The sequence below is a fragment of the Struthio camelus genome, chromosome 4, assembly GCF_040807025.1.
Source record: "Struthio camelus isolate bStrCam1 chromosome 4, bStrCam1.hap1, whole genome shotgun sequence".
Lineage (NCBI taxonomy): Eukaryota > Metazoa > Chordata > Aves > Struthioniformes > Struthionidae > Struthio > Struthio camelus.
The window spans coordinates 84,975,448-84,987,550 of record NC_090945.1 but is presented as its reverse complement, the minus strand read 5'-3'; the positions used below and the strand labels follow the sequence as shown (position 1 = coordinate 84,987,550).

Genomic DNA, 12,103 nt, shown 5'->3' with positions numbered 1-12,103 from the left:
ACAGAAGTAGCTCCTTCTAACCAAACTCACTGCGACAGCCATGGGAAGAGTAATTAATATTCCGGGCTCAAGAGGTGAACTGAGAGGAATAGCAGATTTAGGGTGGACACAGCAATTCAGGTCATGGGAAGCTGCAGGTGGGAGAAAGAAAAAGAGACACTGCAGAAATCAGCAGACTCCTGGAAAGAGGAGAAATCTCATGAAGCCTTCAGTGATGTAGATCTGAGCCTCACATCTGCCCCAGAGGAGAGAGGATTTTTAATGTTGTCTGAGCCAGCTTTGGCCAGGAGCAGACCCGAGAGGCCCTCAAAGATTGGAAGTTGCCCGTACTCAGTGTGATTTTCCCCCTGTGCCACCAGTGTCCTGGCACACCTTGTGAAGATGAGCTTTCTCACCATACCACCACCTTCAGCCATGTGTGCTCAGGATCTAGAGCCCTTAGCAGCGGCTCAGAGAAAGCCCCAGGGCCTCTAGCTTTCTTACAGAGGGTGAAGCAGGCACAGCCACAGGAGGTGTAGGCAAGCCACGTCCCCCCAGGGTTACCAGCCCTCCATCCTACCTACCCTGTGAAGTAGGAGGGAAGCGGAATAATGTTAGGGACAAACAGTTCCTTTGGGAAGAGTTTGAGAAATCCTCCTTCCAGGTCTTGACAACAGTTTATTTTTATAGTGCAGCAGGATCTGAAATTATGTTATAGGCATTGGGACCAATTCTCCCCTTCTGTAAACCAGGTTTCCACCTCTGTCACACCCGCCAAGACACGGTGCAGCCATGCCCGATTTATGTTAACTTACTCTGGAGCACCTCGCCAACCAGGAGGAGTGCAATTCACCTGGTCCTTGACCCTCCATCTCCCCTCCCAGAGCAAGTCTTGGAGAGGTGGTGACAGTGAACAAGGGCCAACTCCTGGGATACCTATGGGCTGACTCCATGTCAGAGCATCCCCATGCAGAACCATTCATGGCTTCTTAGAGGTGTAGGCAAAATTAAATTGTGTGCAAGGAGGAAAGCCTGGGGTCTTGGTAGGATTGCGTTACAATTCACATCAAAGGGCAGAAATGAGGTGGCGAATTGGGGAAGTAAAAGGCTGCTGACTGTTGGCCAGGGTGACCTGTAGGCACCTATTTGGGAAGAGGACGAGTAAAGTGTCCTGCCAGGCTTCTGAGCCTACAAGTCACCCTGGCCAACAGTCAGCAGCATAGCCCACAGCATAATAAATTGCCTTGGACAACACAAACTCTCTGCTGATTTCCGCTAGCTGCACAAAAGGAAAAAGAAGTGTTGAACTTGGGTTACTCCATGGCCTTTCCCAGTGGCTCCTCAAATTTCTCATAATTCCATTTCCAGGCAGACCCCAGATAAGGTCACAATCTCAAGTGAGGAAGATCCTCATCTCAAGGAGGGAGGTGACCTGTCCTTCTAGCCCCTTTGCTGCAGGTGCAGAAGGACACTCGCATCTCACTGTTGCTGACAGTGCTGCAATACAGAAGAGAGGGCTGGGCTGAGATGTGAAATCACAGATTGTGAAGTGTCTCCTTAACATTCCTCTGAGTTGCTTCTGCTCCTTCCTAAAGCTGCTGGAGGGAGTAGCAGAACACTTGGGTGGCCAGTTTTTCTCAGTCCTACCAGGAGGGCAATTCAAGAGTAGGATTCGTAAGCCCAGGCATTTACTCTCCGGCTGACCTGTTGGGGAGACCACCATGAGATCTACCTGCTTAAAGACTTCAGAAACAGGGTCATTGCTTGTAAGGTATATGGCGATGAGGTGATTTTCCATCTCTGTATGTGAAGACAGATATCCTAGCCTGGTGCAGCCCATGAGAGGTGCAGTCCATTTCCTGTCTGGGGTTGCTCCATCACCTCACACCTATTCTCTGGTTCTCTTGCAGAAGGTATGGCGGAAGCTGTCAGCTCGAGCAGGGACTGCCTTCAAGCAGGAGAATCCTGCACCAACGACCCCATCTGCAGCTCCAAATTCAGGACCCTCCGGCAATGCATTGCAGGCAACGGAGCCAACAAGCTGGGCCCGGACGCCAAGAACCAATGCCGGAGCACGGTGACAGCCCTGCTGTCCAGCCAGCTGTATGGCTGCAAGTGCAAACGAGGCATGAAAAAGGAGAAGCACTGCTTGAGTGTCTACTGGAGCATCCACCACACACTGATGGAAGGTCAGTCAATGAGGGGGACTCATTTCTTTCAGATATTCCTAAAAGGGAAGTATTGCAAGTAGCGCTGGCTTTCTGCAGAGCTCCCCAGCACCAAAGTAGAGGGCAGAAAAGTCTCCCCTATTCGAACCCTTTCCATCTTAGGACACACTGACCCATGCAGTAATGGCATTTTGGGGGAAGTGAGGACCACTAGTGGTAACAGGAAGAAGGCTGACTTACCAGCCCTGGACAGAACCTCAGTCAGAGAGCAGAAAGGCTGAGCTGGTGGCACTACCCCATTGCAAAGAGGGGGAGGATAGTTAAGGCAAAGCGCAAGAGGCCAGTTTTCCTGAGGGAAAGCAGGAGAACAGCAACAAAGGGCATAAAATGTGTTTCATGGGTGGAAAAAAAATGACGCACTGATATACCTGTGCTATCACATCACCTCGCATAGCTAAGGTACTCTTTTAGCAGCTGGCCAGCAGGTAATTGAACACCTACCCCTAGACTACATGGCGATTTGGATCAGGTTCTCCAAATTTCATAGTACATGGGCCACTGTATAGAAGGTAAGAACCAGACCTCCTTTATGATCTCCTTTAGGCCTGAGGAAAAAAGTCACTTTCACTTTGGGAAGGACCAAGGCGTCTAGGTGTTCACAGAACAGCTAATCCGTGTGACCTTCTTGGACTAAAGGGGCATGTCTCTGTCTCCTTTCCAGGCTTAGGGTATGCACCTGCTCTGGCCAGGGGACCCTAGGGTATGGCAGCAGCACAGAGCTGCAGGAGAAATATGATAGGCAAATACGGTGGGACTTGGTAAATTTATTCTCTTTCTAGCACAGAGATGTCCTTCATGAATGCAGACATTACAATAAGATTGAAATCCTGAGATTCCACCTTTCATTTTTTTAGTTTGGCCCCTTTTTCATGATGTGCCTGGTATACCTTGTTTTTTTTTTTGCTGGGGAAATGCAGGATATGCAGAGTACTATTTTCATTTAAATTGATGTTAGTGAAGACCCTGAGAGCCAGAGATTTTATAGAAACACTATACAAAGTCTAGGCTTTGAAGAGAAAATATTGTGAACTTAGAAACATTCACTCTCTTGGAGGTTCTCAAGTGTACCAGCGTCTCTGGGATAGTGAAGATTTGAAGCTGGTGCCATCAACCTGGAATTTAAACTGTTCTCGGAGCCAGTACTTAGAAAGCTTGGATTTTGACATTTTTTAAGAGTCATCATAAAAATACAGCTCAGTGACCATAACTCTTCCTTGTCAAGCTAGTGAGTATTTTACACACCATGAAAATTAAAATGGGGAATAAAGCAGAACCTTCCAACCACAGGCTGCAAAATAGATCAGTAAATTGCTGCTGGCTGAAAGCTAAAAGGAAAGGTGCAGGGGTGATAATATAGGCCAAAAGGCCAAGCAAAACAAAGAAGATGAAGACAATAAGTCACAGGCTTACTAGAATGGGAATTGCTTGTTAAAGTTCCCAGAAAGCTTTCAGTACCAGGGCTTGCAGCATGGTGAGCTTGCTGATATGAACTGATTGGGGAAATAAGAGGTCTCAGCACCACCCAGGATCCAACTCTTCCCCTAATTGCTCACCAAATTAACTTATTTGCTTTGATGCCTGGGGAAGAGGTGACACTCCGGCTTCTCGATTCCTCTTAAGAGTTTGAGTCACAGCCCCTTCTCCATTGACCTTTGTGGCCTGCAGTTTTGAAAGTGGTTCAGCTCTCCCGTCCTCCTCTGCTTTTTTCCTGATGCAGCTCCTGTCTCCTGATCATGCTAACTGATGCAGTTGGGTCTCCATCATTCCTGCAGCTCCTGAATGGTCTTTCTTCCACCATATTTTTGTGTCGAAGGCTTTGCAGATGTGTTCTGGAGTGGTCACAGCTTTTACAACAGAGGGTATATGGTTGTGGTGGTGCAAAGCCCATCATCAATCTGGACCCACAGCTGCCCTGAGGAAGCTATTTTGATCCAGCTTTGGGACTTCTTTTTTTTCTTTTTTGAGCAGAGGAACTCTAGCTGCTTTCCAGAGGCCTGGAAGCCGGGTGTGAACAGTGTGGGGCAGCACAGAGAGTCTGGACACGGCGGGGGTGGAGAGATGCAGCTGTGCAGGATAGCAGGGCCAGGAGGACTCGTCCTGCTCTGGGACCAATGCTGGAATAGCAGGGAGAGGACGGTCAACGGGTGCTGGGAACAGGGCAGAGGCTAGGCACAAGTCTCTGGATGCGGAACGGGAGATGGGTGCTGGCCAGGCAAGATGGGATCTGGCCAGGCAGCTTGGGAACTCTGTCCTGGGGGAGGCTGTGAGAGGGTTGTTACTGGAGACTGCCAAGACTCTCCCCGACTTCTCTGTTTGGTGTGTCGCCCTGAGCCCTCACATTTTTGCAAGCACCAAGTTCATTTGCAATGCTGATTCATACTCCCAAACCTTTGATTTCCCTGTTTTAATTTCCTAGGGGAGATATATTTCATAATAGTCACATGTTCTGTAGTCCTTATACATGTTTAATTGACTGAGAAAGGAAGTCAATCCATGTGCTCCATGCAGGGCTTTATCTTTCAGTCATACTTACCCAGGAGGCTGTAAAAAGCTTCCTAGAAGCCCTCTTATAAAAATCAATTGTGGAAGTGCGTGCTCAGGGAATTTACAAAGCATACTGTTTACTCTGCTTCTCTGGAGCGCGCCTGTGTTTAGCCACCTTCCCATTTGGAGATACAATAACATGATGACAACCCGATAACAATTCTCTGATAAGGTGCTATATCATCAGGACATAAAACTGCTATGCTGGAACATACAAATGGGCCCTTCTCCAGTCAGTAACGATGCAAGATATTTCAATGAAGGTGTAAAGCTGCCTTGTAATGCACCTGTGGTAATTGCACAGGCCTGTGTACCCTGGGAGCCATTTCTTCCTGACCGCAGCTGGTGATCAGCATACGCCCGGAGCATGAGGTTTGATAGTCCTTTTATCCCAGCCAGTACATCTGCTGCCGCTGTCCGTATCCATCTAAATGTCTAATAAAAAAAAAATAATACTGAGCTGTTTGCTTCAATAATATTCTGTGGTATCCATCAGGATGATGGGGCATTACAGACCATTGAGCGGATGAAAGGGAAGCACCGATTGAATAGAATTAGCTCCCCAGCAACTTAAGAATTAAGATGGGGAAGTTTCCGCCAGAGCTATGGGTCATTAGTTCCATGCTAAGTAAGAAAGGGCTGTTGGCAAAGAGAAAGAGGGAGGTATTAATAAATATGAAAGTTGTGCGTGCACACACAATCCCATGCACAGCCCTACCTGCTTCCTGGAAATAGGTAAAGACCACCAACCCAGGAAAGCCATATAGAAAATAGCAAGAATGGTGACAGAAACCCCACATATGCAGGGAGCTGATGGTTTTTAACTCTGTCCATGAGCAAGAACCTGTGTTATAGTCTGATGTCCCCAGCAGCAAACCGCACAGAAGAGCCAAGGACTTGAGTTATCCAGGGTCACAACTGTGCAGTTGCTCTGAGGGATTGCCCTACTCCAAGGCTGTGACAGATCTTTTAAAGCTATTTGCATCCTATTCCCTCCTCTACAGCCACACATCAGTACCTGTGACTCTGAGCTTCTATTTACCTATGGCCTTTAGATTGGAGCTACATCCTCTTGGACCCACAAAGCAAACCTACACTGGATCTGCTGAACTTTGCACATCGCAGGCATCCCTCAGGGGCCTTGGTTGCCTTCTCACCAGCTTATCCTTTTCTTCACCCCAGGCATGAACGTCCTGGAGAGTTCTCCTTATGAGCCATTCATCAGAGGCTTTGACTACGTCCGGCTGGCATCCATCACCGCAGGTAGGTGGTGGTGGGGGGTGGGGGGGGGGAAGATGTTCTCTCACAGACTCATTCAAAGTGGGGTGCTGGCTGTGGGATCAAGATCTACAGACAAGGGAATTCGTTGTGGTCTCTCGCTGCTCCTTAAAAGAGTTGCATGGCTCAGGTCTTGCATTCTTTTTTCGAAGGAGCTGTCTATGATTCCTGGGCTAAGCTGTTGATAGAGCATGACCTCAGAAGAAGCACTTGTGATTTTTGTCCTTTGGCCCTTTCGTCCACATGCTGTGAAGGGCTGGAGCTAAGGCAATAGACAAGAATCTGAGAGTCTAAAACTATGTGAGCTCAGGTGGAAGAAGTTTTACTGTCAGATGATCCTTACTTTTTAGGAGCCCATACTGCATGAAAGATGGAAAGCAACCTCCCCCACCTTTTTATGAGGGGGAGAAAGAAAAACAGGGGAGAAAAGAAAGAAAGAAAGAAAAGAAAGAAAGAACAAATGAACGACAGAGAGAGAGAGTTAGCTGAGCGGGAAAGCTAGACAGAAGGAAGTAAAATCGGGATCCACTTGACTTGGAATAGGAAGATGAGTAGAAACTCCTTAACCTAGCAGATGGGAAGTTTGGGTAAGGACTGGATGTGACTGGTACCAAGAAGTCCTAGTGGTTGCCAGGAATGAAAAACCTGGTCATGTTATTTCTGTCTAGTCCCTAAGGAACATTTCTCCTTAGGGATCCTCGGTTTACACAGCTGAATGCAGATTGACCTGTGTCCTTAGGTCACGGGTTGACTGAAGATTGTCCTATAGATTCTCCTGGTCTTTTCCCCACACCTTGTCTGTCAAAGGGGGTGCTAACATGCTTTAGGGAAGAGAAGAGGAGACAGCCAGGTCAGTCAGTGTGTATGGAGGATTATTGCGATGGGAGATGTGTCAGCCAATCTCTACGCATGCTTTGTCTCAAGTCTCCTGACAGTGAGGTCATCTTTCCAGAAAAGATCATCTTGCAAAAAACAAATGTGACAATGGCACTTTCCCAGGTAGCACAGCTCCTGGTCTGTGTGCTTCTGGGTCTCCTGTCTGCCTGGACTCATGTAGGCCTCCCCAAGTAAGAGAGGCACCAAGGCAATGAATTCATTGAAAGGACAGAAGCAACAAGTCTTATTATTTCCTGCTCTCTGCCTGGGGTCACCAAGGTTTGGAGGCTTCCTCCTCAGCATCTTCAGAGTATCAGTGGTGGCTAGCGGCTTCAAGAGCTTGACTGAGGGGCAGAATATTTCTTCTTATGCCCTGTTTGGAGTTTAAGGTCTCTTAGCCGATCCTTTCTGTTCCCAGATTACTTGCTTTGGCATGGTCCCTAAAGGCTTAATATGTTGGGAAGGGTCTCTTCCAAAAAGGGAAGATACTCCATACCAGGTGAATCACCTGTATGATGCAGAAACTTATTAGGCAGGTTATCATTAGGTATTAGAAGGTGCTTCCACATCAGTTACAGGGTCAAACTCTGCAGGCAAAAAGGTCAGTAACCTGACCTACTGACTTAATCCCAATCACAGCCTTTAGCCCCGTGCCCTGAGGGGACTCAGACCTACGCTCTGCTCTGCATCATGTAATCCCCTTAATAAAGCAAGCAGAGCTGCTTGACACCATCCAACCCCCTTGAGGGTATGAACTCCAGGCCTGGCAGTTAAAAGGTCAGTGCAGTAGCTATTAAGTCATCAATCACTAATATCACAGCTGCCATCACGAGGGAAGTTCAGCTCTCCTTATGCACCACAGCTGTGGGGAAGTTCTACCAGCAGTCATTTTTGTTACTGAATTACCTGTCTGGGAGCAGGTAATGTATTCTATGCGTGCCTCTGATAAGCTATCCTGATGCATGGTACGGTGGCTGACCTTCAGACATCCTCTGGTGGGATAAGGAGGGGAAACCGTTAGTGATGGGAGGGGAGAGAAAGCAGCTGGAGCCTTCTTGTTCTTGCAGGGCCACTGCAAGTTTCCATCTGGGAGGGAAAGGGGGCTGAGCAATGGTTAGACCTGAGTCAGTGACAGATGACAGCCGAGTGCTGCACAGGCATATGTGCCTAAACAGCAGTCCTGTTGCAGCTCTTCCCAAACTGGCACCCGGCTCTGGGTTGGGGCCTGGGGCTGGAGTGCACCCAAGCGAGCCAAGAGCAGCACGTCCCTACAGCCAGCAGATGTCTTCAGTGCCTGCAATGGCAAGGCACTTGCTAGGTAAAAATATCCAAAAGCAAATTAATCCATCAACCTTTGACAACCTGACCAGGCAAGGGGAAGGGGGAGAGGTTCTCCCTGACCTCACATCTTATTATTGACTCCACTTGACTGGTTTGAGCATGGAAAGTGAAGCATGCACAAAGCTGTTTGCTGGGTCATGGCCTTCTTTACCAGAGTTTCCCACTTTTGCTCGAAGTCCTGCAGGGCTCTTCAGAGCGAGAAGTCCTGCAGGGCTCTTCAGAGCGAGAAGAACTCCAGGAATGGGGGCACTTACGCACGGTTAACTCATTGCCAGGTTTTAATGCAGACTGAAACTAGCTGGGCAGCAAAGCAAATGGGCCCGGAGCAGCAGGGGTATATACCAAAGGACTCAGCACCCATCTAGGGACATCAAACCTTTCGATTTTACCTTTTTTAAATCTATTTATTCTCATCAACGCCTTCTATTACAACATCTTACGACCTACTGCCCTGCATCTGTCCAGAGCCCAGAATTACAGGCTCAGGGTTTCTATAGGATCCTCTTTCAAATCTAAAAAAAAATTCCTAGGAACGTGTCAAAACATAAGGCATTCACATGCCCCCATGCCAAGTTAGAGCTACAGATATTTTAACCTAATTTTACATAAATAATATATAGTCCTCATTAAAAATGTACAAATGGAATTGTATCCCCCCACCTTAATTGTAGTAGTGATTTAAAAAGTACATCCTTCGTTGTTGCGTGGGAAGAGGAGAAAAGCTAGCGTGCTCACTCTGATTCATTAGCTGAATGGGTAATGAAATCATTCTAAGTAACTGTTTCCTACACATTTGCTGATAGCTCCCCAGTGTAAACTGATGCTCTAACAATATTCGTCTCTGGGCATTTTTAAAGGGAGATATCTATATCGTACGAAGGCACAGAGCAAGAATTTCAGCCATCGTGAAATAACTGCATAACTCGGAATTCAACTTCCCATGCACAGTAAACAGTCAAGACAAGAGGAAGGGGAAAATGAACAGCTAGCAGAAGGAGCATCTGAGAGCATCAATGAAAATGAAAGAATGCAGCCAGTTTTGAAGCGCTCAGAAAGGCTGTCGATGTTTTAACACTTGTCACTGATGATCGGCTTGCTTTAACTCCTCGCCACAGATAGCGCCTGACTCCGCCTCTGAAATTTATCATTCGGGGGATTTTTTCCTCTGTGAAAAATTCTTCTCTGCTGGTAGAAAGTCCTTCTGGTGTGCTTCAGGTCATGGGCTTAGTTCAGAGAGGTGAAGAATGCTTTCAAATGCGTTTTCTCTCTAGTGCTTGAAGGACCCTCATCTTATCTCTTCTATCAGAAAGCGAGCCTAACAACTCAGCTGACTCCTGCCAGGGCTTCTGTAACATTTTCCCCTATATAAAAGAGCCCTGTCCATCTTTGAAGTAGCCCTGAAATCAGTTATACAGATAATCTTTCCCTCTTACCTATTCCCCAAATTTACAGAGAACGTTGTTGGCATGTAACCTCTCAGGACCCTTCTTTACCTACCAAAGAAGGAGTGTTTCTCATCAGTCACTGCAGTTTTTGCTTTCTTATTCTAATTGTTGCCCTTACTGCAGGTTTTCGCCCGCTTTTCCTGCGTATCTGCATCGCTCCCCCTGCTCTGTCACTCAGGCTGCTAATCTTGGGCTCGAACTTGTCATTCTCCTCTTGCTTAGGAGAGTGGAAACGCAGAGCAATTTCACCGAAGCTGACAAAGGGATGACCTTGTAAAGGCTGTTGGGAAAGGCCTGCTGGTTCTGTGCTTGCAGGCAGGCAACACCAAGACCCCAGAGGCATCAGGTTGGACCGTAGCTTCTCTCCCACCAGTTGTGGGAAGGCAGTGCCACCACTCAGGACGTATGCTCTGCAGCACGTGGGTAAACGCAAAAAATGCCAAAACCACACCTGCCCCCTCCAGAGAGGCCTGAGGAAACTCATTGCATAGGGGAGCAAGAGCCACGTGAGAGAGAGCGTGGTACAAGAGTTAACGCAGATGACCTATGTACCAGGATATCTGTCTTTGCCACTGAGTCAGTGTTCAATCTTAGGTGACTTATTTCTCCTTTGGAAAAAGAGGGTCGGTTAATAAAGATCCAATCATGCTGCTGGACACAGGGTTGGCAATGAGCAGATGAGCTTTCTGCTGTCTTTCCCAGACTCTGAGGTGGTTAAATCATGATGATAAAGTGCTACAGGAAGTCCAGGGCAGAGCAAAGCCTCATTTTATTATATAGAGAAGCTTGGTGGAGCAGGCTCTGAGGAGCGAGATTTGTTGTGTGCCCACAACATCAGCTGGAAAAGGTGAATAGGGGAAGAGAATTTGGCTCCGCCCGGCCTTTGCCCCTGCCCCAGCCTCCCCAAAGGGATGGTAGTCTCACCAAGGTGACTGTGAACGGGAACAGGATGGGGACAAAGGTCTTGTCATGGGGTGGTGCTGTCAGGAGGGAGGTGAGCGCTAAACCCCCTTGGTGCCTCCTGCCCGTACCACAGGGTCCGAGAACGAGGTGACCCAGGTGAACCGGTGCCTGGACGCTGCCAAGGCCTGCAACGTAGATGAGATGTGCCAGCGACTGCGGACGGAGTATGTCTCCTTCTGCATCCGGCGTCTGGCCCGGGCTGACACCTGCAACCGCTCCAAGTGCCACAAGGCCCTGCGCAAGTTCTTCGACCGTGTGCCACCCGAGTACACCCACGAGCTGCTCTTCTGCCCTTGTGACGACACAGCGTGTGCCGAGCGCCGGCGGCAGACCATCGTTCCTGCGTGCTCCTATGAGTCCAAGGAGAAACCTAACTGCCTGGCGCCTCTGGACTCCTGCCGGGAAAACTATGTCTGCAGGTAATGTTCATGCACTGGGGTTGCAGACACAGGGTGCACCGGGACAGCTGTCCCTTGGCCAAGGCTGTGGCTCACACACCAGGGACAGTGCAGTGCCTGAGCTGCGACCAGCTGGCGCACGGCAGGTGCACCTGCCCAAAGGATCCCGTCCGGAGGCACCCGTCACAGCCCAGTGATGTAGGCTGAGCCTGAGTGACTCTTTCTCATGACCCATGTCCTCCCGATATGGAGGGCCTTCACACTTGGGAAATTTGAGAAGTTTCTGCTGGAGCTTAAAAAGGCCCTTTTCTGTGGCTTTTGGATTGGGTCCTAAAGAAAGAACCACTATGAAAATAGAAGGTGCAGGCTGAGCAGGGATGGCATAGGGATCCATAGCTGAGCAGGGATGGCATAGGGCGCAGGGAGTGTCATTACAGCCACTTTCACCAATCCATCTGTCTCCATCTCCCCAAGTCTAGACTAGCTTTCAGGAGCACCCAAGTCACAGACCCTTGTAGATACCTAAAACCCCATGATTTTTCTTATTTTTTGATAAGAAAAAAATAATCATATGCATAAAATATAGCTTTCCGTTGTATAAATTCTTAGCAAAGTTCTTGCTGGGTCTTCCCTGGTTACATGGGATCACCTGCTAACAGTAGCTCTTAGGGATGCCTTTGACTATGACATTTTTAACTAGAACCAGTGAGACATGGTTCAATCCTAAGCGTGAAAAGAAAGAGAATTGATACCTCCTCCTCTACCTCGACACCAGTGCGCTGTGTGTGAGCCCCAGCCAGCAGCTGCCTGTAAGGCTGGATCGCTTACTACAGCAGGGATCTCAGAGTCGAGGGGTCTCACTCCAGATCTACTGCAAAATATATGGCCGGGGTGGTTTGCTCCTCCCTTTCCATTTAAGGCCTGTGCATGCAAGCATGCACAGACCTATCCTAATGTGCACACTCATATGCTTAACCCTCTTAAGTGCTTCTTCTCTGATGTGCTATTTTCACTCCTCTATCTTTCAGAAAGCCTTTAATATTCCAGAAGG

General features: G+C 48.3%; 1 protein-coding gene across 1 annotated transcript in view; it reads left to right on the top strand.

Moving 5' to 3' along the window:
• GFRA4 (GDNF family receptor alpha 4) overlaps positions 1 to 12,103 on the top strand; it is an 83,848-nt gene that overhangs the window by 58,931 nt on the left and 12,814 nt on the right. Inside the window, exons 2-4 of the mRNA XM_009681842.2 lie at positions 1,890 to 2,168; positions 5,934 to 6,014; positions 10,728 to 11,073. Coding sequence (XP_009680137.1) covers positions 1,890 to 2,168; positions 5,934 to 6,014; positions 10,728 to 11,073 — 706 coding nt within the window. The remainder of the gene's footprint in view (positions 1 to 1,889; positions 2,169 to 5,933; positions 6,015 to 10,727; positions 11,074 to 12,103) is intronic.